The sequence below is a fragment of the Durio zibethinus genome, chromosome 2, assembly GCF_047325235.1.
Source record: "Durio zibethinus cultivar Kanyao isolate XHJ-2024 chromosome 2, ASM4732523v1, whole genome shotgun sequence".
Lineage (NCBI taxonomy): Eukaryota > Viridiplantae > Streptophyta > Magnoliopsida > Malvales > Malvaceae > Durio > Durio zibethinus.
The window spans coordinates 37,357,483-37,384,199 of record NC_143163.1 but is presented as its reverse complement, the minus strand read 5'-3'; the positions used below and the strand labels follow the sequence as shown (position 1 = coordinate 37,384,199).

The 26,717-nt window shown below is 32.8% G+C and overlaps 3 protein-coding genes and 2 long non-coding RNA genes across 6 annotated transcripts; 2 read left to right on the top strand and 3 right to left on the bottom strand.

The window, feature by feature from the left end:
• Nucleotides 1–59: 59 nt before the first annotated feature.
• On the bottom strand, nucleotides 60–799 carry LOC149520190 (uncharacterized). The gene is made up of 2 exons (XR_016334028.1): nucleotides 661–799; nucleotides 60–483 (listed from the first exon to the last, which is right to left on the bottom strand). It is a non-coding gene; the product is annotated as an uncharacterized LOC149520190 (long non-coding RNA).
• Nucleotides 430–7,676, top strand: LOC111318177 (protein TOM THREE HOMOLOG 1). Of its 2 annotated transcripts, XR_002693619.2 has the most exons (12): nucleotides 430–801; nucleotides 1,108–1,198; nucleotides 1,289–1,341; nucleotides 1,432–1,524; nucleotides 1,620–1,691; nucleotides 4,735–4,807; nucleotides 4,992–5,037; nucleotides 5,273–5,336; nucleotides 5,428–5,481; nucleotides 5,790–5,867; nucleotides 6,819–6,984; nucleotides 7,287–7,676. XR_002693619.2 is itself a non-coding variant. In XM_022920876.2 (11 exons), the coding sequence occupies exons 1-11, from the start codon at nucleotides 649–651 to the stop codon at nucleotides 7,377–7,379; spliced, it is 870 nt and encodes a 289-aa protein (XP_022776611.1). In that variant the 5' UTR covers nucleotides 483–648; the 3' UTR covers nucleotides 7,380–7,676. The 2 variants fall into 2 exon arrangements, 1 of the variants encoding a protein (XP_022776611.1); XM_022920876.2 differs by lacking the exon at nucleotides 6,819–6,984 and having other exon boundaries at nucleotides 483–801.
• On the bottom strand, nucleotides 7,109–9,221 carry LOC149520189 (uncharacterized). Its single transcript, XR_016334029.1, has 2 exons — nucleotides 7,841–9,221; nucleotides 7,109–7,449 (listed from the first exon to the last, which is right to left on the bottom strand). It is a non-coding gene; the product is annotated as an uncharacterized LOC149520189 (long non-coding RNA).
• Nucleotides 9,222–9,279: 58 nt separating this feature from the next.
• On the top strand, nucleotides 9,280–15,996 carry LOC111318176 (aldo-keto reductase family 4 member C10-like). Its single transcript, XM_022920875.2, has 4 exons — nucleotides 9,280–9,731; nucleotides 9,818–10,716; nucleotides 11,201–11,455; nucleotides 15,455–15,996. Exons 2-4 carry the CDS (start codon nucleotides 10,150–10,152, stop codon nucleotides 15,713–15,715), a joined length of 1,083 nt encoding a protein of 360 aa, XP_022776610.1. The 5' UTR covers nucleotides 9,280–9,731; nucleotides 9,818–10,149; the 3' UTR covers nucleotides 15,716–15,996.
• Nucleotides 15,997–19,261: 3,265 nt separating this feature from the next.
• LOC111318174 (phytosulfokine receptor 1-like) lies at nucleotides 19,262–23,124 on the bottom strand. Its single transcript, XM_022920873.2, has one exon. The coding sequence runs from the start codon at nucleotides 22,677–22,679 to the stop codon at nucleotides 19,641–19,643; it is 3,039 nt and encodes a 1,012-aa protein (XP_022776608.2). The 5' UTR covers nucleotides 22,680–23,124; the 3' UTR covers nucleotides 19,262–19,640.
• Between the last annotated feature and the right edge of the window lie 3,593 nt (nucleotides 23,125–26,717).

The window sequence follows — 26,717 nt, the reverse complement described above, 5'->3', positions numbered from 1 at the left end:
CTCTAAAATTAAAAATATAATGACAAATTTATTTTAAAATTAAAAATATAATAATAAAATTACACTAATTAAGAGATTAATTATAAATTTAAACAACAAATAAGTAAAGTTGGTAAATTAATATCTTAGTAAAAATAGAATTTACATTAATTAATAAATCATAAATGATTTTGATTTAGGCCCTCCAATCTCCGTTGCATGGGTATTGGGCCATATCTCATTCACTCAATGCCAGTTAGCCACCGTCAGATGTATATCACATGTCGTTAGCGCGTGATGTGGCGGTAAACTGAACGACACGTAGGATCATCCATCCATTCATACCCTGTCATTTCTCAAATGGATTACCGGGTATTGCCGGTATATTCCACACCAAAAATAAAAAAAAAAAAATAATAAATAAAATTAAAATCACCCCTTCGCTGTTCTTCACGCCTCTCCTTTCGCCGCCGTGTTTGCTTTGTTCTTCCTAGTAATTAATTTCTGAAAATAATAAAAATAAAAAACCCATAAATCATCAAAGTTTGTACTATTTTTATTTGAATTATGATTTTGATTCCTTCAATCAAAATATAAATTCCGGTTTTTAACATTAAATTAGAAAAAAAAAGGAGAGAGAGAGAGAGAGAGAGAGAGAGAGAGGGAGAGATGGGGAGTTACAGCGTGGATGAGGCGGTGATAGCGTACAAGCTGAAGGACGCATACAATTGGTGGCGTGACATTAACGATTCACCGCTCTGGCAGGATCGCATTTTTCACATTCTGGCCGCTCTTTATGGCATCGTCGCCGCTGTTGCTGTCGTATGCCTCTCCTCCCTTTATATTTTTCCTCTTTATTATTTATTTCAAGTAATTAGGGTTTAGCCCTCCGTTTGATTACTTGTCTAGGAAAACTGATGATTACAGCTTTTCAATTTAAAAATGTTTTCCTTAGTTGATTTCTCCACCTTTTAAATGTGAAAAAGAAAGTTTCAATCAAAGAAAAGACAATTAAGATTATGTTTTAATACTTTTACCCTATGAAGATTCTCCTAATGATGTTGTCATGAATGGGCCTAATTGACTCCAAATTTGTTCACAAATTCATTTATTTATTGATATTTTTAGGTTCAATTGATTCGGATACAATTGAGAGTTCCCGAGTATGGTTGGACCACGCAAAAGGTCTTCCATTTTCTAAATTTCCTGGTGAATGGGGGTTTGTATCTGAAAATTTGTATTTAACACTAAGTGTGATTTATTTTTTTTATTTTGGTTTATGTATTTACTTCGCTTTCATTTATGACAGTTCGCGCACTAGTTTTTGTTTTCAGAAGGAATGTGCAGAACTTACATCCGGAGGTTTGTGATAAACCATTGCACATTTCTTTTTAGCTTTTACTCAGAGTTGAATTATTCATGATTTGTTGCTCGATGTTGCATTTTTGTTAGATTGTTCAACATATCTTGCTTGACATGCCAAGTCTAGCTTTCTTCACGACATATGCACTCTTGGTTTTGTTTTGGGCTGAGATCTACTACCAGGTTTGGTTATTTGAGCTTTACTGGTTTGTCTTCTTTCCCTGATCTTTCTTATTTTGTCGTGAGACTTTATCTCAACTCTGTCTGTCCTTAAACAGGCACGTGCTGTATCAACTGATGGACTGAGGCCAAGTTTCTTCACGATTAATGCGGTGGTTTATACTATTCAGGTGAAATTTATGTTCTATTATTTCAGTATAAGTGCCCACAAAAATGAGAATTGGAAGTTGGATTCTTTCTATTTGGAAGCAGGTCATGTTTCGTAAAAACAGTACTGTTGTATGGTTTCACATAATTTATTTATTTGGTTAATTTTCTACAAATTCTATAAATGTTTAGCGGGGAGAATGGTGGCAAATTTCATCAGTGGATTGGTTACCTTTGGTGAATTTGTAAATATTGTAAATGAGATAATGTCACTAAGCTTATTTTTCATAAATGATCTTCCTTTTTCTTGGAGAGAGGATCTAAATATTGTGCCCCGATGGGCAAGATTGCGTTAGACTAATTTTCTGTTTTCATCTTTTAATTGTATGAGAATCAAGGGTCCAATCTGTGGTATCATTAGTTGAAAACGAAGGAGCCTTTTCACATTTGTGAGATGAATATTGGACTTTGGCATGATTAATTATAGAAGAAAGATGCATGCAAACATCAAGGAAAAGGTTAAATTAGAGAAGACAGCATTGATAAGAAGCGATGGGCTCTTGTTTTAGACTCCAATTGGGCTGTGTTGATTGGAAGTACACTTGTTTTCATGTGCAGCCTGGGTTTCTCTTTTCCTCTTTCTTTTTTTTCTTTCTTTTTTTAATGAGACAGTATGTTAATATGAAAAAGCTGAGGAGGAAAAAATGTTCTATGTATTTTCTTTTCATGTGCTTTTGACCACAATTCATCTTTTTGCTGAGTAGACCTTAATAAAATTTTTTTAGCGGTGAGATTTGCTCATAGAAATGGGTGCAGAATTTGGAAAGCGTATTATGTTGGTAATGTCTTATGTTATAAAGCTTCCTTAATGGCTAGTGTAGTATTTGCGAGATATGCTCATCTACGAGCTTAGATATTAGGAAAGTTGGAAATAAGTCTATTTTGTCTATTTGACACTAGTCCTTTGTATAATAGCTCTGTTTTATTTTAGCTAATATGTTCCACCATATTTGGTGTCTTTAGATTTTTTTTCTCATATTCTTAGTTTTAGAACCTATTGGACTTTATGACTCAAAGGAATAATAGGAATATATTGACCATCTATGCTGTTATGTTGACAGCTTGGCTGAGGGAGTCTCTCCTTGTAAATTTTTTTAAATGAACCGGATTCTCGTCCAAAAATAAGTAACTTCACTCTCTGTGTTCTTTTATGCTGCACAACTGTCACCTACTTTTTAACCTTATTATAATTCAAAACTAGAGACATCTTAGTCATCATCAATATCATAGAAGTTAGATTTTATCAAAGGACAAATTATCATAGGTGATACATTTCCCTTTGGTAAGGTTGCTTTTGCAAAATTTATGCAGATTATTGATTTATATTTCTTCAGTTCGAATTCTTCTAGGACTTCGCTTGTTGTTGGTATAACCAAGTTTGCTATTGCTTTTGGGGTTGTTAAAAGCTTATTATTGGGGTTCTTGTCCCTAAAAGGGGATTTTATCAATGAATATTAACATATTTGCCTGTCATTTCCTTTTTCTCTCTCTCCGCCTCGTTTCTGATGTAAAAAATTTCCGTAACTTATGAGAATGTCAATTATATAAGCATCCATAATCCTTGTAGCAAATAAAACTTAAAAGTTTCCGTTCATCCACGTCAAGTTTTTCCTATCTTGTGGCTTTAGTAACCCTGAAGATAGTGTACTTTGCAGCTGGATAAATGAAGCGAAAGTCTCTGCGGGTGGCTTGTGTTTTTCATTAAAAATGGCCTTAGGAGTTCACTTTGCTGCATAATCAACACTTGTAAAGCACATTTTCCTTGAAACTGAGATTGAAAAAGATAAAAGTAATTTTTAGATGTGTGAGAGATTCTCTGAGACTTGATGGAGGATTGTTCACTCAAAAAATTGTCTGGTTTAGATTGCTTTGCTGTATATCTCTAGTTTAATTTCTAGAATTAAAGCTATGAGCTTGCTATAGAATACCCCAAGTCAGCTCATTATCTCCTTTTTTCTTTTTCGGATAAAATTATTGTTCTGTACTTGTTGTATATAAAATTTCACAGTTATTGTGCCAATTGTTAGTTGAATTGTACTCCAGTTTAGCAACAAAGCATATGTGCCTTTATTCAGTCTTATGTTATATAAACATCTGATAAGTTAAACCTGCTGTCTTCCAACAGAACTTTCTTGGTGTTCACTATTATAAGTGTTAAACTGTTACTCTATGATATTCTTTTCTTAGCTATTGCCTCCATTAAGCCAAATATTCTATTTTTTAATACAGATTTGACATTGACTACATTAGTTGTCCCAGCTGAGCAGATATAAGAAACTGCTTGTGCCTTGTGCATCAGTTTGTCCTCCTTTGCTTTTTAGCTATACTCTTTTCAACCTTAAATCATGATTTACGACGCTAACTGAAAGATGCTTAAGTGGTGAAGTCTGATAGTTAACATTGCTTAGGTGTTCCATTCATTGCAAGCTTTTTTGTTCTTTAGTGATTATTTGTTCTAACCTTTAATAGTATTTTTTAATCTTTATTTCACATAACTTTAACTGGTCAGAACTTCTTATTAATTATATTATATTTAATTGATTATATCATTATATGTAACTACTTCAGTTATCACATCAAAGCTATTTTTGATGACACTCTGACCTTTTGCATATTACGTGTTTATGTTTTTGCAATAGTTTCCTTTTCCTTAATACTTTTCACTATTTCTTCTGCTTGAATATTGCTCATAAACTACCATGATACTGGCCTCTAGAAACTATGAGATGGCTGGATCAAAGTTGGACCACAAAATTAAGTTAATGGGTTAGAAGACAATCTTTCTTGTGCTAGAACAATGACAAGGATGTTAATGGAACTTGTAGATCTTAAGTAGTAAATTTGAACCCTAAGTGTAGATTTTTCTCATCCTAGTAACTTCGTCATTCTATCACCCTTGTTAGTAATGTAGCATACTTGATATACTTTGGAAGTATGACTATAACGAGCTGTTAATAAAGTTCTTATTTTCTTTTCTGATGTGGGGCTGGGGGAAATTGATTTCAGATTGCAATGTGGCTGGTATTATGGTGGAAGTATATCCCAGTTTTGGTCATCCTATCTAAGATGTTCTTTGCAGGTAAGTCTTTGCTGTATCTTCAGCAGATTTTTTATAGTTTACCATTGAGTAACTTTGGATGCTCTATAGATTTATCATGGATAAATCATTTTGTAATTTCGAATGCTTTATAGATATTAATCGCATTGTAATTTGTGTTGGCAATGAATGAAATTACTTGATCCTGACTTGCATGTATGGGCAGGTGTATCATTGTTTGCAGCCCTTGGGTTTTTACTATATGGGGGAAGGTAATTATATTGCCATTTATTGTATTGTTGCTAATGTTTTAGTGGCATGAGAACTGGCTTAGTGTGATAATCTGGTTTTATGTTTAGGGATCATGCTAAAACCTGTATATCATTGTCTTTTCTATGTTATTTGGAATTGTGCCTTCTGTTTGTAACTCTTCATCTTCTTTGTTAAAAAGCCTTTCTTACTTTTCAACCTATATATCATTGTCTTTTCTTTGTACAATCTTTGCAGGCTTTTCTTAATGTTGCAGCGGTTCCCTGTAGAGTCCAAAGGGCGGCGTAAGAAGCTGCAAGAAGTACATATTTACTTTGAAAGTAGTTGTGGTGTTTGAGTCCAACAATTTCACCTTTTATACAATTTTTTATTTTTTTTCTTGGCTTGGACAGGTTGGTTATGTGACCACCATATGCTTCTCATGTTTCCTAGTTCGATGCATTATGGTAGATCACTTATTTCCTTGCTGGCTTTACTATCTTACATATTTCAAATTGACAATGCTACAAGCTGTTTTTTAGACCTTTGTGAAGCTTTTAGATATATATAACGTTATAGCACTTTTGTTACAAAATGAAAGTATTTTATTTGAACCCTTTAGCTGCTAGTTGCTTTAGATTATCGATCTAATTTATCAATCAATGGGGATAAAAAGTACATGCATCTTACTGAATTTCAGATCTTGGACTTTGCTTTATGATGTTATTAGTCCAAAGTTTTCTAATTCGAGCTCTATTGTTGTTTTTTGTTCTAGATGTGCTTTAATGCATTTGACAAAGCTGCTGACCTTGATGTTTTGAACCATCCAGTTTTAAACTTCATATATTACCTGGTAAGTTTGATAAATAGTTGTATCATGTTGCTTATTTGCTAGTGATTGAGAGATTCATATTGAAATACAGTGTGGAGGTTGCTTAACTCATCTTATTGCCATATGAAAACTGAAAGATTGTCGCATTTCTGTGCCTCATTTGTTTTGCTGCTCACTTGTTTGCCATAAGATTGCTGTGTGAAGAATTTTTTAGGTGCAGTAATGACTATATGGCTCTGAGTAAAATGTTTTATGATCATCTAATAACTTTCTTTTTTCCAATGTAACTTTTATGACTTTTTTTTTAATACGATCAATACATAGGACTCGTACTATTTTTACTTCTGATTACAATTTGGTGCAATTTTACTCTTTAAGTATAATTTGTTATACCATCTACTTTACTGTATGTCTGTCTAATTGCTTTTTTCTTGTTACTCTAATATAGATAATCACATGCTAAGTTGGTAACTATCGAGCAGTTTCAAGTTTACTAGATAACCAAACAAAACAATGAAAGTAGGATGCCAAACTTGGTTATCTCCCAAACTTTATTTTATATAGTAGTAATAACCAATAAACTTATACTTATTATTCACAAGCATGAGATGAGACTCAAAATTCTGGGCTGGTTCTCATTGATTTGGATAGCCATGATGGTAAGAATGGCAATAATGGGGAACTTGATATGCTAGACTAAGGGTGCAATGGTCCATTTCCACTAAGTTGTACGGGAAGGGCAATTTTTCTCCAGTATCTTCTTGAATTTTCTTTACTATATCACTCTTGCTTTCAGTCTTCCGATTTTTTTTCTATCTTTTTCTTTTGCTTTTAGTTGCTTATGTTTATATAGTCATTGAGGTGAGTGGGCTAGAGGCCATTCTAGGTATCTCTCTATTGAATATATATATAGGAGTAGCACTCTTTAAATAGAGGAGAAATGGAATGAAAAACTGACTGTATTTTTATTAGGTAATTTCCCATGTCCAACACTATATTCTAAGTCTGAGCTGCCAAGCGTTCATCTATTTTGCTACCAAAACTATGAGGAATTACTGAAAGTTTAAGGAGGAAATGGTTGCAGTTTTTACCAGGCGCCTTACAGAATGTGATCTGTATTTGTCATAGAAAATCAATGGTATTGACAATTCTAGGCCTTAACTGATAACATATCTTAACAATAGTGCAGTATGGATTGGAAATCTTACTTTGTTCAATATGTTTACTTCACATTTAGGAAAAATCTTCCTTTTTTTTTCCCATTTTTCTTGTTGCTCTTTGTTCCCTAACTCGCTCAGTTGTCATCAGTTGAGTGTGTTTGATGTGCTGATATGTGGAGTTTACTTGGTATTACAGGGAGTCTTTTAATGTTGTTTCTTATTGATGTTTACAAAGATGGCATTCGAATATATTCAGTGACATTTTTCTTTTCTTGGGCAGTTGGTGGAGATATTACCTTCATCTTTGGTCCTTTTCATTTTGAGGAAGTTGCCACCAAAACGAGGTACTACCCAGTATCATCCTATACGCTGAACGATTGAGGATGACCCATGAGAAAAAAGGACTTGGTGCTTGTAATGATTTTGGACATGGCTTATGTACCCTGCAAAGAGAGCAGAAAAGAAATGGGAAGGCAGAAACTGATAGTTCTCGTGTTTGTTCTCACCAGCTGATCTGATGGATTCTAAACCTGTCAATGTGTTTGTAGATTTGAGGAGAAATTGTGGAATACGTCGACTATTTTGGTACCATACAACATGTAATCAAAACCCAAAACAAAAAACGATGATGGTTGAATTTTCTTTAATTTTATGGAATGCTATTCTCTAACTGTTAAACTCCAAAATCAGTACCCTTTTGGAACAGCCTGCATCTTCTAACATATATCTTGATAATGTATTAATTGAGAAACTTCAAATATTTGATGAATCAACTGCCATAACATAAAAATTTCAGGAAGAGATGAAACATACAGAAATATTTCCGAGACATACCTGGCAAGACTTTAAACTCCGTTTGGTATCATGATAGTAGATTCTTTCTACCCCGTTACCAAACGGGGCTTCTTTCTCCAGGAGTAGCTGAAGATAGCTGTGTTTAATACTTGATAGCTGAATCAAAGTATGTAGAGAGATATAGAAGATTGGACCATTTTCATTGCACAAGTGAGAATGAGCAGGATTAACATTGAACAGCAATATACATAAAAAGCCTATATTAGAAGGTTGACTCGTTGATACAAGAAAAACCTAACATTCTAAGTGTCGGCCAGCCTCTACTCGTTTTGAATGGTAGTTTTCTTTTTCTTTTTTTTTTTCTTTTTTTTTGAGAAAAGTACTTGTTTTACATTATTGCATGGTCTGATGGTCTTGTATTTTGCTTTGAAGTAGTGATTACCGGTTTGGAAATGAGCTTTATTCCACATGCAACCATAAATTTGCCAAAAATTGGTAAGGTTTTTGTACTTGTTGAGACAAAAGAAAGAGATTCCAATTAAACTTTCCTGACTTACAGGAAATGTCACTGAGCTAAATTATATTTTGGAATATAGAAAAATATGATTACTTTCAATATATCATTTGTACTTCAGGTGTCTACAGAAATGCAGCCAACTCTTATTTTTATTTAAGTTTGAAGATCCATGATGATTGATGAGTAAGGGCGGATATAATAAAAGTTTAATTGTTATCATTGAAATAGTTGGAAGAAAAATCGGATGATTTATTAATAAAATATTAAAATTTTAATTTCAGTGATTAAAATTAAATTTTTAATAATTTCAAATAAAAAAAAGTTGACAAGTAATGTTTTTCTTTTTTTACACTTCTAAAACATTAGCTTGAGTACTCTTTCAAATCAAAATCCATGTGTTTAAATCCGCCACTCTATTTATCAATACATTATACATTTATACTTTGAAAGACGATGTAACTTATAACACCTAACCAAAACCTGGTAAAACTAACGTTGTACTAGTAAGAAAATTTGGCCTCCCTGCTGCCAATGGTTTCTTTTCGTTATAAAAATTTAATCTAAATAATTTATGTATTTTATTTGTCTTTTTTTGGACCACAGGTATTTTGGGTCATGGCTGACAAATATGCACAGCTGACGTATACTCCAAAAGTTGCAATCGGTAACGTTGGCAAACACATCCTTACAACAGAAACGTGCTAAAAGTTCTGATTGTTCAATATTTACCTAAAAAAAACATGAAAAACATTGAAATGGGTTAGATTGGTTACCCTTTGATTTGTATCAATCTGTACTTTGGTTTTTACAACCGTTTGGACACAGGCCTAGTCTTCTTGTTTGATAGAACTTGCCAAGTCATTGCACAGGGAATATTCTCACGTTGAAATCTATAGCTATAGCTTAAACAGAACCAAAAATATCTCTTAAAAAATTAGATTTCAATGACACAAAACGTAAGAGATCTTTGAGAACAGTGTCCAATGAATGTAGTTGGGAAGTTGGGCTCTTGGTAGGTGGCGGGTGGGATTTTAGACGACCCCTTCGTTCCAGTTAGGCACATAACCCTTCATTTTTCCCATTTTGCTTTTTTTTTTTCCTTATATTCCACAAACGCCGGCAATAGTACTCAAAATTTCAGCGTAATAATCCAAATAATATTATATATTTGACATTTTGTCTTTTGTTTTAATCTAAAATAGATATAAAGATCGATAATTTGATAAGAGTTTTGTAATGTCTCTTGATGGGATGTTTTAGTTTATACGCTTATTTTGCTTCCCCGTGTTGCCATTGTTGACTATGACCCTCTCTTTTGAAGTTTAGCTGTAACAGTCTACTGCTTATTTTTTGCATACACACAGTGGAAAAGACGAGTCCTTGGTTTTTGGTGGTCGTGGTCTGAATTTTAAGGTTTGTTTGTTCGTTTGCTTTTGGTTTATAGTTTGGTTTCGGTTCAGTGGTCTTTTTGATGAAAGATAAATTGTCGGTTTTTTCAGATTAATGGATAAACAGAAGCTGGGTTCTTTTTCGTTTGTAGCAAAGTTTTGGTTTTTTCGATAAAAAATGTTCCTTTGGTCTTTGTGCTGAATCAGTTCATTTTTGCTGATTTGGGTTTCTTGTTCATAGGATTTCATTAGTGGGTTTTTGGTTTAATTTCCATATCTTACTGCAATCCTGAGAATTTGGGATTTTACTCTTTGTTCATTGGAGTTTTTATAATTCAAATACCAAACACAAGTGAATATAGTTAAAATTGTTGGAGATTTTTGGGTTGAAATCTTTCCCCTTTGTTATTCTTGGTTGGTGAGGGTCAAGAAGATCAAGGAAAATGAAAGGAAAAGCTGGGACTCCAGGGAATTTCTTCGTGTTGAATACTGGAGCTAAAATTCCTTCCATTGGGCTTGGAACATGGCAGAGTGGAGGAGATCTCTGTGTTGATGCTGTGAAAACAGCGTTGTCGGTTGGTTACCGCCATATAGATTGTGCACATCTTTATGGCAATGAGATTGAAGTTGGGGAAGCATTGGCTGAAGCCTTCAAAGGTTCTCTGAAAAGAGAGGATGTTTTTTTGACCTCCAAGCTTTATTGCACCATGAATTCATTGAATAAGATTGAGAATTATGTTAGGGTGTCTCATAAGAATCTTGGAGTCTCCTACTTGGATCTCTATTTGTTGCATTGGCCTGAGAGCTCAGGTTTTGGAGATGCAACTGATCCTCCTTTGAAGTCTGGGAGTGAGCATAGGCAATTTTTGAATCGGCTGAAGAAGGCATGGAAGGCCATGGAAGCCCTAGTCGAATTGGGTTTGGTTAGAGCTATTGGTGTCAGCAATTTCAGTGTTCATCAAATCAAAGAACTGCTTAAATTTGCAAAAATTGTACCTGCAGTTAACCAGGTTTGATAGAAATCCCATTTTTTCCCCTTAAATTTGAATTTATACTAATTTCAGTGATTCTTGCATAAAAAAGAATTTTCCTTTGAATTGATTTATTGAGAACATTACTGTGAGGTAAATTCATAACTAGTTGGAGAGCCAGCCGCAAGTTTCTTCTTTTTAATTTTCTTGCAAAGGTACATTCTAATGGAGTTTTATGATTACCCTGTATATTCTTTGCAGATTTCATTCTTGCGATTGTTTTGCTGTTATTGAAATAGAGCGTTGGAATATTTGGCTCAAGTCTTATTCTTCTTGTTGTTATTCCCTTTTTCTTTTCTTTTATTTAAGAGATTAGTTTACTGAAAAGTTGATTCCCTTTGTTTTCTTTTCTTTTATTTAAGAGATTAGTTTACTGAAAAGTTGATTCCCTTTGTTTTTTCTGAATTCCGAATATGGCGAAGTTAATCAACAAGGTGTGGAATTAATTTGTCATTTTTAATAGGTGGAGTTGCATCCTTTTTGGAGGCAAGATGAACTGGTGAAGTTCTGCCAATTGAAAGGTATCCATGTATCTGCTCACACACCTCTGGGAGTACCTACTTCAAGTCCTGGAGTATCTGATAGTGGATCAGGTGGGGAAGATGAACCTGGAACTCCTCGCATTTCATTTAGGAGGTCCAGATCAGTACATGGACCAATGCTTAAATTGTCAGTTGTCGGAGAGATAGCAAATAGGCACAAAAAGACACCTGAGCAGGTATTTCTTTTTACAACCATATCATGTTTTTTTTCACTATGTATCATACTAGCTATCTGTTTCAATATTTCTTCTGACCTAAAGTAGGCTAACGAATGACTTCAAATATGTTTGATTTTGACCTTCTCATCTCATCAATGTAAAAATCAACACTAATGATCCTTGGTTTAAGTAAAATGGGAACTTAAGGAATAAAAAAGAGGGAAAAAAAAGATTAGAACTCATAGAAAAACCCCTTCAATCACTCCAAAATTGATGTAAGCTAAGTAGCTAACATAATCTTTTATTATCCACTTTTTTGTCTGTCCTATGGAACCTATATAAACTGCTTTTATATATTATTTCAGAACATCTGGACTTTTTATGGTTGGAATATTGCCAGTACAGATGTAAATGAGATCTATGCATTGATAAATAGAACTAGACTATCTGATTCTATGTTTCAGTGACTCCTAGTGTGAGACTACGTGGAAGATACAATCACAAATACAAATTCTGTATGTTTAGATTATAATCAATGCCTGAAAGTATATGACTGTTTAAGTGAAGCTTAAAAGTTTCTTTGATAGGAGTAACCTGATATGTGGATAAAAAAAACCTTTAATACTGCCACATGCACATGATTTGGTACTGATAAATACAATCGAGCATTTAGAAGTGTCTAACCAGGGGTATACTTTAACTAGAGAGCTCTTTGCACAGCAGGTATAACAGTTCATGTTTGTTATGTATTAAATTAAATGAATACTTTTAGGCTTCCTTTGGTTGGTGCTTTTGCTTTTTGCTATTTGTCCCTTGTTTTCATGTTTTGTTTTTTGCTTTTCATTTTCTATTGAAAAAAAAAAAGCAAATAGCAAAAGCACCGAACAAACGGAGCCTTATAAAAAATGTTAATCTTGATTTTTTAGTAATTGACCAAAGTTTGAGTAGTAGGAGTTCATCTTGTTTATGGTAAAAAAAACAAGCTTGATAGAGAGCTTGTTTATGTTTGTCTGAATTTTTAGGATGTATGAGTTTAAAGGACAATGATGACTAAATATTGATCACTGATGTATTGGTGGCAAGCCACCACTCTTCTAGTCCATTACTTTATTGACGGTCACTAAAAGTTGTGTTTGTTGGTGGGTTTTTTTTTTTTTTTTGTTATTTCCCTTAGCAAAATATTTTTTTCACCATTTTTATTACCATTGTAGCATCATGAAATATTGCCATGGTAATGTATTTTGGATAATGCATGTTCTCAATAACTAATGTTGCAGAAGTGCTTAATCTTAGAAAGGATTAGGAAAGTGATGCAAACAAATGTCTAAAGAGTGGGAAATATTGATATCTTCTTGGGAGAAAACAAAGTTCCATCTTGTAGGATTCTCTTATATGCATCAACGTGTTGGATTTTGCAAAATAGTTTTCAATCTAGTTACTGATATACTAGTCAAGAAAATTAGGCAAGGAACATAGAAAAAAAGAATAAAACTCATGGGTATTCTCTGCTTTGAGAACCTTGATGGCATTCCGCATCAAGCATCAAAGTAAAGGGGGGCGGGGACAGATGCTGATAAAAAGCCTTCCTACCCCACTCTTCATTGTATGTTTTACGGTTAAAATGTTTGAATTTCTGGGTCACTATTGTGTGGCTAACCACTTAAAAGTTGGCTTATGAATAATTCCCAACTACCAACCTTGAATTAAAAGCTTGAGCCCCCCTGAAGAGCTTCATGAGCTTTTCCAAACTGAGTTCAAACAGCCAATGTCGAGCTCAAAATGAACTTGCAGAGAGCTGAAAGAGCTGAAACTTGGTAATTTTAGCCAACCCAATTCTGAACAAAACTTGACTCGGCTCATTTAGTTTACACTTTACACTGCTATGTTTAGCTGAAAAACTAAAGGCAAGCATTTGAGCTACCATACAATGGGAATAAGCTTAATGAGCTACCTTCAAGTTTCTTGAACTCAATCAATTTGATCACTTTCTATTCAAAGCATGTGTTGATAATGAATTTATTATTTTCAAGCTGTGATACCATTAATGAGAAGCCCATGCAGAATGCAGAAAGTGATCACTGTAATATGCCTAGACGCATCAATTACACTATAGCAAACTTGGTCTATGCTCCTTGTATTGTTCAAACTTCAAAGAGTTAATTGCCTTCAGAGGCAGAGTTTGCTTATCTTACATATTACTTTCTGTAACCATGAAAAGCGATAATCTTTGTTATTAAACCCATGTTTATCCTTGTTGGTAAACCTGAATAACTAGTCAGGAAGTGTATCTCTAGGAAAAGTACTAATATAAAGGTAAATCTCTTTCAGTTTAAACTTCCGCCCATAGTCATACCAGAGAATTTCCTATTGTCAACTACTCCCAACCCCATATACCCCAATTTCCATCACTTCCCCTTTCCTCCAAACACTATATGAAAGAGTAAATTCACGGGATAAGGCGTGGCTCTTCAATCAGGCCAATAATTTGAATGCCATTTTAAGATTATATATTAACCTTACTTCTAGTGAACTTCTGAACTATAGTGAGCTTTTGGTCTGGTTAAACCTTATTCCCACTAAAGTCTGGGATGGCAAATGTAGTGAATTTATATATATTCCTTCATCTCAGAGGAACATGTAGCACCTTAGCTGGTGTGATTATGTGCAATGAAGATATTTCGCTACTAAGCAAGTATCAGTAAGTTGATTCAAGTAGGAAAAAAAAATGAAGGGATGTGGAATAACTGAAGATAATGAGTTGAAATAAGAAGAAAAGAATTTCCATTTTAGATCTTTCGGATGCTATAACATTAAGTCAAGTAGAATGGAGAGATAGATTCAGAGAGCTGACACCAACTAATTGGAAATTAAGGTTATCTGAGCATTAATGATTCATTAAGAACGCATATTTTGAGTAGCAATTCTTCCCAACACCAAACACTCAACAATGAAAAATCCAACAGAGAGTAAGAAAAAGATTAATCCTATTGTACTGTAGTGTATATGAACCTCAAATGTCTTTCTTTGGGGGAAGAGAGATGGGATGGGAGGTTGTAGATTGACAACCAATTGCTAGCAATTTAATCTACTAACGCCTATTCGACACCCAAATTCTAGTTTGTCATGTTATTAATAACTGCTTCTGCTGCAACACTTAAGAGGACCACCTTTTTCTTCTGTTATACGAATAACCTACACCTTTATCGTATGGCATATGCCATATGTTATACTCAAGCTGCTTGAGCCTGATTTGCAAGAACATTGATGAACTTTATGTTGCACTAACCTCCATCTTGACAAAATAAAACGATATAATTTAACAAGGGAAGTCTAGGACTAATTAAGTTATCATGCAAGGAGAAGAACGATGTTATGCTTTTTGAGTATATATTTGTATTATTATGATTGGCCTGTAATAAATGCATTCGCAAATATGAAAAGATCTACAAATTTTGGTCAATCTGTTAACTGTTTTCTTGATAGAAAATATCAAGTGAACTACTCATCTGAAAGTGGTTGTCGCTTGAGGTTTTATTTAACATCGGGACATGATGGTTGGGACTGAATAATGCGCCTGATCTGGACCTCTTGGCCTAGGATATTTTATGTATTTAGAGCTTCATATGTGATAGTGCATGCTTTTAGCTAGCCAATGCATGGTTTTTTTAATCAAAACACCTTGCAACTACAAGAATTAGAGTTTCTGGGTTAATTTCAGAGTGTTGTTTTTATGGGGCATTTAGGATCACAATCCTTTAAGATAGAGGCACGTCTATCTGTGGAAATATTAAAATTGTCACTTTTAGCCTTGGGGAAACAAGATGGAACTGCCACTTAATATAACAATGGGTAAGCCCTTGAGAATATTTTGGATCTGCTTCTCCAAGGACTTTTGAGTTCAGTTTACTTAGTGCCCTTAAAAAAAATGATATGCTTCCTGTCCTAAAGTGCTACCTTTAACAACTCTAGCACTTCACATGGTTTTAAATCATTTCTGTCTGCTTTGCTTGTTGTTAGGTAATTCTACGGTGGGGGTTTCAAAGAGGAACCAGTGTTCTACCATGTAGCCTAAAGCCTGACAGGATAAAGCAAAATATAGACATATTTAATTGGTCTCTGTCGGATGATGAGTGGAAGCGCTTGAATCAGATTGAACCACAGGTATGTTTATTTGTAGATGGTCCTCTGAACAATCTCTCAGATAGACGCCTTATGTTCGGTAGTGGTCCCCTTCAAGCTGTACGCGAAATGGAAGATGATGCAGAATCCAACTTCTAATACTTGTGAGCATATTGCTTTAAGATAATGTTCCATTTAAATTCAACCATGTTATTCCGCAGTTATAATATTGCTGATGCCTCCCCATTGTTTTCAATGCTTTTAAGTTCGTGGATTATGAATAGAATGTCAAAGAAAGACATTATTCTTGATAGTAGTGGCAGGGTTTCTTTATAAGAACAAAAGGTGTTCCATATATTTCTGCAAGCGTGTTTTGTATGTAAACATCATGAAATGTCAATTATCAATGAAAATTTTCCAAAAAGGAAATGTTAACTTTCTTTTGAGTTGTTGTGCCAAACTTGGTTTTGGTTTTGGTTTGCACGTAGACTGTAGTTTGTGGGTGGCCATGGTTGAATTGCAATCGACTTATCAAGATAATTTAATTTATTTGTGATATGAGGTGGGACCATATCCTCCTTAGCACTATAATCAAGCATTTCGTAAGTGGGATAACCGAATACAAAACGTTTTTGCTTTGGTGGAGAAAGAATTGTCTTCTTCAGATTAGCAGTTCCTGCCAAAACCATTGAATAGTTTGCACCAGTAGGCTTTTTAAGAGGCATCAGCATACACGACAGAACTTGCAATTTGAGATAGTAAAAGCAATTTTAATGGTCAATAAAGGATTTGATGAAGTTAAAAGTGATAGATTTTTAATTTGCATATCCTCGGTGGCTTTTCCATTAACTTTCAGACCTATGGTTTCAGTGCCTTAACAGCTACATTCATTGCGTGCATTGTCTGTTGAATGCTTGTGATTCAACTCGTTGATGTGAAGCAACTGCTCTATGTGCCTTTCTGTTTCTGATGAAACCATAGGGATCAATACATTAAGTTAAGCATTTTGTTTTCTATGAATCTTAGACTGAAAATATTAATGGTAGACCTAAATATTTGGTCGTTGCTGCAATGATAATAATGGGGTTCACTTGATCTCCAAGCAATTGGTTTGCATCAAGTTTGTCAGCTATGAGCCTATGAACTATAATCATTCAAACCAAACAGGTAAAAGGATATAAAAGTTTGGTGCATGCTTGAAGATCAATTATTGTCTCAAGAATCATTTTAATACATAAAAGCTTAAGATGAAAGAAAACTTTTTTTATTTCATGATCAAGATAGTTTACAAATTCTAAAAAAAAAAAAAACAAATGATTCAAAAAAAAAATACTGATAACGAGAACCGAATCTAAAAATCACAAATAAAATATTCAAATCTTATTAACTCAAATAATTTTTATTTACAAAAGAACTTTTGTCAGTCTTGGTTTGAATCTAAAATGTTTGAATTGGAATTCACAAGCAGTATGTACACGAGGAAGTATTGGCAACAAAGGAACACTGTATTTTGTGAATCATGATCCATATAATCGAAAATGGCAATCCATTTTCTAAGCTACAAGAGCAAATGAGTAGTTAACCAGCATAACTAGGATCCAATGACTCTGCAAAATCATGTCAACAAAGTGGTTAAGGTAATCCTTGGAGCACCATTTTACCAACTGTCAATCTTATTTAAAGCTTTTCTTGTCATTACAATCAAAGCTGACTTTTTTGAGTTTATGATTATATTTGCTTAATTTTTCTGCCATGGGACAGGAAATAGCTCCTTTGACTTTTTTTATCTTGAACACAAAATAACAGGAATTTTTTATCTAGTAAGAGATTTTGACAGGAGGTATACATACTTATGAAAAAAAAAAAAAAAAAAAAAAAGAGTTCAATAAGAGTCCTTGAGAGGAAATAATTCATCATTCAGTGAAGAAAGATAAGGAATTATGATGGTTTTGCCACCCAAGTAAGAAATGAAACTGGTGTTTGATATTGCTGTCAGATCCAGAGTTTGAGTGCTGCCCATTTATGGAATTGAAAGCACATTTTTTCTTTTTTTGGGTAAACCACCATCACTATCACCATCATTGTTCTTGATTAATAAATAAATTTCTATCTCAACTCAGAATTCAGAATGACCAAAGAAAATAATGCTTCTTTTTGCTGTCCAATTCCAAATTCAGGGACCACTATCCAGAAATAGTGCCAAGTTCCAACTCTCAAAGCTAAAAAATCTTTGAAGACCAGGAAAAAAGAAAAAGGAAAATGAAACTTCACTCTTCTTCTTAGGCACCCAAAGAAGAAAAAAAAATTAAAATAAAAAAGATAAAAACAATAAATTGTAGTAGGTCATATCTTGCATGCAAAACATGCCATTTTTTCCATTGTCATGACAGAAGAAAATGAAAATCTAAATCCAAAAGTCATATGTCTAGATTAATCCACATTTACTTTCTCAAATTCTATATTGTAGGTTTCTTTTTTGGGTCTTAATTTTGACTTTGCTTGCATTAAACTATGAATTGTCAAAAGAATCAGATACAAGAATGAAACCAAACAAGTTGAAGAGTAGTCCCCAGAAGAAAAATCAACCATGTGATGGCACAAGCATGCACCTGCCTAAGTTGACCCGCCACCTTTGCAAATTTAGTAGTATAATTTCAGATAAAATGAAATAGCTTAGTCAAAACCTGCAAATGACATAAATCAGGAACTCGTTGGCCATAGTTTTCTATAAAATTGACCAAAAATTGTCTGCACAAATGTACGATGGACCAAGAAATTTCTTCTGTTCCACCCTATTGACCAAGAATTTGCCGTTTATAAATGTCAAATGGTTTGATCTTTTTTACAGTTTTTTTTATTTATTTGATAGTATTGCATTGTATGCAGCCAACACCATTGGAACCACAAATTCTTTCTTAATCCAACTGCCAAGAGGGTTATAAAAGTTTTTCTTACAAATATAACATACCCAAACCAAGGGAAGTAGGAAACCATAGGAACAAGCAGACAACATATTTAAACAGAACATTCTAGCCTCAATGCACATCATATTCCAGCAAAATTCTTGTCAAAAACTATTTTCAAAAAGAAGACACAACATTCTGTTATTCAGTAGCACTCGCCATAACACAACATATGGAGTTCTCAAAATAGAAATTCATGTCATTCACGGAATTAGGTCTAGCATTATCTAAACCGATTCCAAATGCAGAACATTAAGAACTTGCAAACAATATTCTTGACCAGCTTAATCCAATATTTGTACAGCACAGTTAAAATTATTATTTTTCCAGTTCCCATTGTGGAGTCGGAACACCCCAAATCTAAAATCCAGTGCGGATGTGGCAAGAACTTGGACATATGACATGATTGGAAATTGGAGCAACATGAAACCCTTTGCATATTGGGATTAACACACTGCAAGTTGATAACTGCTGCAGCGAAGCTAATAATGCATTTGAGCCAGCACCTGTTAGATTTTCTCCAGAGCTTTCCACTCTAGGCATCATGCCAAAGTTTGAAATGTATAGACAATCCTCATTGCAACTAACCACCGAAGCCAGTCCAAGAGAAAAGCTTGTCCAAATTAAATCATGTTAAGTTCCCAAAAGGTATGGAACCATAAGAAATCACATGATTTACACACACTCACACCAAAAAAAAAAAAAAAAACACACACACACAAGCATCGCGGTCATTGAAAAATGATCAGAAGAAAATCTCCTCATTTCGCATCAAATATGAACCACCATTACATACAAGAAAAAATAAAGTTTTTATTTTTTACATGTTTGAAAACAAGCATTTTATCATCGCCCAAAGTAAGAAACTAACTTAGAATGTGAAAACTTAACATACTTTTTGACAAAAATGTTTGTTTCTTCTGTTAGATCCCTCCCTGTCCTCCATGTTGGAGGGCAGCGAAATCTGGTAGACCACATATGTGGAGTAATATTTACAAAAGGATGGCATACTATGAAAAGCGACCAATTTCTACTGCATCCGTTGGAGCTTCTGAAACAATGGATCTAGGAGAAATATTTCTAGCTGTACAATTGGAGTTTCCCATAGTTGCATTACCGAGCTAGACGCTGATTTCAACTTGGTCAAGCCAAGAAACTAGCTGCTGAGTTGTAGGCCTAACTTTAGGGCTTTCACTTAAACAAAGGCATGCAATATCAAGAACCCGCAACATTTCCTCATCATGCTGCTTTTCATAGATAAATGAATCAAAAACCTCGCTCTCCTTGTTTTCCATCTTCATGCGAATCACCCAAGAGATCAAATCCCGGGATCCTTTTGGCTTGCACATATCCATGGGCCTTTTCGCTGTCAGAAGCTCCAAAAGCACAACTCCAAAACTGTACACATCGCCTTTATAGGTTGCAACAGAAGCTTGCCCATACTCAGGAGGAATGTAACCTAATGTACCTACCAGATCAGTGGTTACATGGGTGTCATAGGGCAGTATGAGCCTTGCAAGACCAAAATCTGCTAAGTGGGCTTCAAAATTCTCATCTAAAAGAATGTTACTTGACTTTATATCTCTGTGAAGAATATGAGGCTCACATGACTGGTGCAAATAAGCTAGACCCCTAGCTGCCCCTTGTGCAATTTGCAGCCTCTTTTCCCAACCTACCAAAGATGGTCCATCAACCTTCTCATGCAACCAATAGTCCAAACTACCATTTTCCATGTAAGAATATATTAAGAGCCTGTCAGTTTTATGCATGCAATACCCTTGTAGATGGACAAGATTTGGATGCTGGGCTCTTGAAAGTGCTTCAACTTCAGCACGGAATTCTCTTTCCATCTGACCACAATCACCAGAAAGCCGTTTAATGGCAACCTTACGACCATCAGGGAGGGTGCCTCTGTAAACCAGACCAAAACCCCCACAACCAATGATATTGGCTTGGTCAAAATTGTTGGTTGATTTCAAAAGATCATCAATGCAGAGCTCTTTGTAGGTTTCCCTATTTTGGAAGAGGACCACTAGCCTTGAACTGAATCCTTCCAGATCTTTATCAATGGTGTCAGGCTCCTCTTTCTCGGGATCAACCTCACCGCGTTTATTCGCACGCAACACAATCACAAGCATAAGGCCAAGCAGAAAAGCTGTCCCAAATACGATTCCAACAACCATTCCAATAATGATATCTCTGTTCCTTCTTGATCTTTTTGGGGATTCATGATGATCTTCACCGGTAGTATCTTGACAACGGAACCAGTGATCACCACAAAGATTGTTTCCTTCAAAGCTTGAATTCGGAAATGTCTGAAATTGACCTCCAGAAGGGATCCTCCCATAAAGCTGATTGTAGGCAACATTAAATACGGACAGAAAACTGAGACTCTGCAGTGAAGGTGGTATGGTTCCTGATAAGTCATTATGCGATAGATCCAGAATCTCCAAGCTGGTCATCCCAGACAAATTTGCCGGAATTGGTCCAGAGAGATTATTGAATTTCAAATCAAACACATGGAGCTTTTTCAGATTCCCAAACTCTGGCCAAATTGGTCCACTAAGAAGGTTGTGACCAAGTTCAAGTGTTGGTGGAAAACTCCAAATTTGATTATACTGCAATCCCCTCGCACTTTCATTTCTTTTCATAAAGAAAGGAAAATCTGGTGCAGGCTCTTCCAGCGAGATATTTCCATGAATGAGGCTTGGTAATTCAGTTAAACTTTTTGGGATCTCTCCAGTAAACGAATTGTTTGATAAGTCCAAGTAAAAGAGATCCCTATAGCTTCCAAACCACGGTGGAATTGTTCCAGCCAAATGATTCCATGATAAATCCAACAACTGCAAAGCATTAATATTTCTCAACCATTGGGGAATAGAACCTTTAAGTCTACAGGTTGCGATAACCAGAACCTTCAACTTCTCAAAATGCAGATTAGAATCATCTGGTAATGTTTCATCAGGGAAATTCAAGGTAAGCACCAAAGCAGTTAGATTCCTACAGTGCTGCAGAATTTGAAGAGCAGAGGAAAGATTATGGAGGCTTGTATTCGAGAGGGAAAGATAAGAGAGGCTATGAAATTCTTTGAAGCTCTCAGGGATTTGACCGCTAAAATTATTCCTAGCAAGGTTGATATTTTTCAACTGTCTGCATAAGGGAAGATAATCAGGCACAGGCCCAGTAAACTTATTGGTAGCTAAATCCAGAGAGTTCAAAGTAACCATAGCTGAGCAATTAAGATCAATAAAACCCACCAATGAATTATTCCTCAAATTTAGCAAATTAATGTATGGAGAATTGGACAATGAACTGGGAATTCTACCAGTGAATTTATTTGAATGAGCTACAAGATTCTGAAATTTCTGTAGCTGACTAAAGACATCAGGGATCTCTCCAGAAAAATTATTTGAAGAAATATCTAAACGAACAAGGTTAGAGAGATTAGCAATACCAGGACTAAGCTTCCCACCAAAGTTGTTAAACTGAAGCTCCAAAAGTTTCAAATTTTGAAGCTGAAAGATGTCTTCAGTTATCCCACCAGTAAGATCATTCATGCCAAGACAAAGTTGCTCCAAGAAAGAACATGTTCCAAGCCCTGGTAAAATATTACCAGAGAAATAGTTCACTGCCAAACGAAGGAACTGAATTCCAGTAGAATTAACACATATATGGGAAGGAATAGAACCGTTCAAGGAATTGGAAGAAATTTCAAGAATTTTAATTGAAGGAAGATTGATGCTTTCTGGGATTGGTCCAGAGAAATCATTATAGCTCAAGTCAAGTTGCTCCAAATTTGGCATATGAAACAAAGATAGTGGCAGTGAGTCTTTAAGGAAGTTGTGGGAAAGATTGAGAGTTTTAAGCTGATCTAAACCAGCTATAGAATCAGATAATTTGCCTGATAATCTTTTCTTGGAGAGTTCCAACTTGATTACTCTACCAGAAGATGGAGGATCACAGGCTATGCCTTCCCAGTCACAACAATTAGTTGATGAACTTGTGGTCCAACCTTCAAGTTTTGTTGTCAAATTGCTCATGAAATCCTGAAGTGCACTCCAGTCCTTTGGATTGCATGTCAGGTTTTGTGAGCTGAGTAACTGAGCTTGCAACAAGAACCCAATAGTAACAACCAGAACCCAACGATCCAGGGCACCCATATTAACAAAAGCAACAAACTAAGAAAACCCAAGATGGAGGGAAACACAAAGATTCAGACTTTATATGTTGATGATGAAAAACAAGCAAAACCCTATACAATAAACAAGATTTTTAGTGTGGGTTTTAATTGTTTGAACCATTTTGAGCTTTGGGTAGACAGATCAAAGCTTAAAAAAAAAAGTGGGTTGTTATTTATAAGAAGTGGAGGGGAAGGGAAAGAAAGAGAAAGAGAGAATACAAAATGGTGGCTTCTACTTCAACACGGAAATGGAGGTGGTGTCAAATGAATGAACGAGGGAGGCTTTGCCTTTGCCCTTTGCTTTGCTTTTCTCGTATATATCTCTTCCAATTGTTTTGTTTTTGGCTAGAGAGTGGTTTAGCTTCCTCTATTTCTAGGGGTTTTTTCTTTTAAAGCGTAAGAGAGATTCTTTTGCGCCAATAAAGCCGTTGGCAGATGGAAAGCACCATGGAGTCTAATAAAACGGTTTACTGGTAGACTGTTGGTTTGACCGGCAATGGCCAGTCTGGTCACACTTGCCAGTTGGATATTTAACATAAAAAATCTTCTACTTTATTTCTGACCATTTGTTTTTTTTGTTTTTTCCAATTAAGAGTAGCTCTGACTTTATGAAATTGACGAATTATAAGCTATATTCTAAACTTTAAAGTGAGAAATATTTCCAAAAAAACTAAAAAATATCATTGAATTTTCTAAAAAAAAGAATAACTTAATTGTATAAAATTGAAAAAAAAAAAAACTAACCTTTTATACATATGATTATTTTTTACACAAAAAATAACTGAATGTGAAGTCAAACTTTAAATCTTAATTTTTTTTAAAAATAAATGTTAAATTCAACTTAAATTGTTATATCTCTTCATGATTATTGTTTTTTTATAAAATTTTTAAGTATAGGGTTAATGTTATGAATAATTTATAAATTATAATAAAATATTTAATATGATATTTGTATTTTAAAAATATTTAATATGATATTTGAATTATAAATCTATTAATTAATGTAATATTTAAAAAGTTATTTATTTGTTATATGTTATTGTTTTAAATTAATCATGTTAAAAATGAGTATGATATTAATTAATAAATTTATAATTTAAATATAATATTAAAGATTTTTAAAATTTAATATCAAATTAAATATTTTATTATAATTTAAAAATCATTCATAACATTAATTTTTAAATATATGATATAATTCTAATTTTGGTTTCAAAGACTCTACTATGTAGTAAAATAGATAGATAAATTAGAAGTAAAAATATATGGGAGGTAAGAAATTAAAAATAAAAAATAGCAGCCAGTTAGAAGTAATAAAAAATTGCTAATTGAGGTGGAGATGACCGGATACAGCCGGTGCGGGAAGGAAGGAAATGTAAGCGGAGAAAAGGACATGGGAGGAAAGTCAAAAGTCGGTTAGGGCGACACGTGCAAACAGTCTTCCAAACAACGCCAGGCCGCCTTTATGATTTTGCAGTTGAGCCCCTCCATTTTCCTTATTTACATCACTAATATTTTAATATTGAACTTCAAAGTAGTTTTGGTGTTCAATACAAGCTTATAATTAAAAAAATTAGGTAGTTTTTGTTTTAAAAAAACATAATATTTTTGATTTGATAATTGAAATATAAAAATAAAAAATATTTTTAATTGTGAAAATAAGATATCTACCTTTTTTTTTGTGTTTTGCTAGTTACTGCTTACGAATACTTTTTAATGATATTAATTAATAAATATATATTATATTTTATAATTAGATATCTTTAATAATAATATTATTGAATATTTTATTTATTTATTTATTTATTTTTGTGTTTTTAGAAGATAATTTTTATTTTTGTTTATCAAAAATATTTTTTATAAAATAAAAACTGGAAAATAAAACTATTTTTTTGGAACATGAAAATAAAAAATAAAAATAAAAAACCTTTTTCCCAAACATAACCTTAGCTTTTCAATTTAAAATTTTAATTTTTCCATCCAAATCAAAAAGCTCTAAATAAGTGCTTTTAAGTAAGAAGTGCGTTTGTCATAAAAAAATTATTTTATTATCTTTATATTTTATCTATATTATTATGTTTTTTATATATTTTAAAATTTTAATTAATCATAATACTTTTTCTTAATAATATCAAACATTAAAATTTTTTAATCATATTTTTTAAACGTATTTTTTAAACTTAAACTTTTTTAACTTTAACAATAATACTAAATTAACCTTAAATTAACATAGTTAGAGTTCAATTAGTTATTATTATTTTTTAACTAATTTTGTTACTTACACTATATTTTAAAAAAAATAAAAATATTTTAAAAAATAAAAAATATAATTCATCCAAATAAATATTTTTATAAAGTATATCATTTAATTATGAACATTTTTAATAAAAATTAAATATCTTATACTATCAAAGTTTTAATTACAAAAAAAATCACAATCTTAATTTCATGTGATAAAAAATAAAAAAACTTATATCAAATTTTTAATAAAGTTTGAGATATTATTTGAATATTATCGCCTAGAAAAAAAACAAAAATAAAATATATGATATGTTAAAAAAAAAAAAAGAAATAAAACCTTTCCTTTTTTTACATAAATTTTTAAATTTTAAGTAAATATAATAAAATCACATCATAAAATACATGTTCAATGCTATAATTAGCTTTTTCACCTTATTTCGATGTCATATCTACTGCAGCTTTTAATTTTAGTGATCACTTATATAAATCTAACATATATAATCATACATGTAAAATTTTAATTAGTCAAATTTTGAAATTAAATTAATTAATTTGTATCATCATTTAAAAAATGGTATTTAGTAATTTTAAATTTTAAATTTTTATTCTTAAATTATAAATTTTTTAAAAAAATTAATTAACCTCGCATATATAATTTCATGATAGTTTTATTTATATTAGAATAGAAAGAAATATATAAATATAAACATTTGACATATTGTTTATATTAACCCTTTTCAAATGCCTACAATTATATTGCATGGCTTCATTTTCATTTTATTAATAAAAATAATTAGATATAATATTAATTATCTTGGTTAATTAATTAAATACTCAAATGTTTAATATCTTAATCTAATACCTTACAAATTATTAAAATTAACTTTGAAATAATATATTTAATATAGGAATATTATAATAAATAGTTTTTTTGGGTTCTTATTAGCAAATTTTGAAGTAAAATCACTAAATCATGACACTTTTTTTTTCAATTTATTTTCCTCAAATTTCAATGCTTAATAATAACAACGTATACTTTATGATGTTAAAGATTAAAACGCGCATTTGAAATTAAATGTAATAGTAAAATATATAGCTTAATGACCAAAAATGTTTGGTGATGACGTTTTGTTAAGGAAATAGTCAAATATCTTTCGATCCCAAAATAAATAAATAAAAAATGTGTAGTCAAATATTGCCTAATTAAACTTTAATAATTAATTAACAACGAATATTCCAATAATAAAAAAAACATGCCGACCACTTATCGTGAATATGAAGGCCAAGTGTTTAGGTTCTTGTTAGTACAATTTTTTTTATTTTTAGTTTTTTTTATCATTTATTAAAATAAAAAATAAAAAAAATTACATTATATAAATTGATCTCTTTTCAAATTAAAAAAAAAAAATCATTGTATTTTAAAGTGCAACTTGTTTGCAGCTGAGCTGTTTTAGACAAATGGAGCTTTGAGTTGTATCCGCTAGGATTTATAAATTTGAGTACTAATTGACTTCTTCATCCTATATCTGTTCCTTTTCCGTGTACTTTAGTTTAATTTTTCATTAATCCTTTAATATCTACGTTATTTTTTATATTTTAATTAATTATTATATTATTTTTGCATTTAAAATTATCAAAAATTAAATTTTAATTATTAAAATAAAAAATTCAATATTTATCAACAAATCATATGACCAATAATTATCTCTTATTTCTTGTTTGCACCTTGTGCTTTAAAAAAATGGAAAATAAAGTTGCCAATCCAACAGTTGACCTT

Coding starts and splice junctions, on each gene's coding strand:
- LOC111318177 (XM_022920876.2), top strand. CDS start 649: ATGGGGAGTTACAGCGTGGATGAGGCGGTGATAGCGTACAAGCTGAAG. Junction 5,038..5,272: donor TTTTTACTATATGGGGGAAG/GTAATTATATTG, acceptor CAATCTTTGCAG/GCTTTTCTTAATGTTGCAGC. Junction 5,868..7,286: donor TAAACTTCATATATTACCTG/GTAAGTTTGATA, acceptor TTTCTTGGGCAG/TTGGTGGAGATATTACCTTC.
- LOC111318176 (XM_022920875.2), top strand. CDS start 10,150: ATGAAAGGAAAAGCTGGGACTCCAGGGAATTTCTTCGTGTTGAATACT. Junction 10,717..11,200: donor TTGTACCTGCAGTTAACCAG/GTTTGATAGAAA, acceptor CATTTTTAATAG/GTGGAGTTGCATCCTTTTTG. Junction 11,456..15,454: donor ACAAAAAGACACCTGAGCAG/GTATTTCTTTTT, acceptor GCTTGTTGTTAG/GTAATTCTACGGTGGGGGTT.
- LOC111318174 (XM_022920873.2), bottom strand. CDS start 22,679: ATGGGTGCCCTGGATCGTTGGGTTCTGGTTGTTACTATTGGGTTCTTG.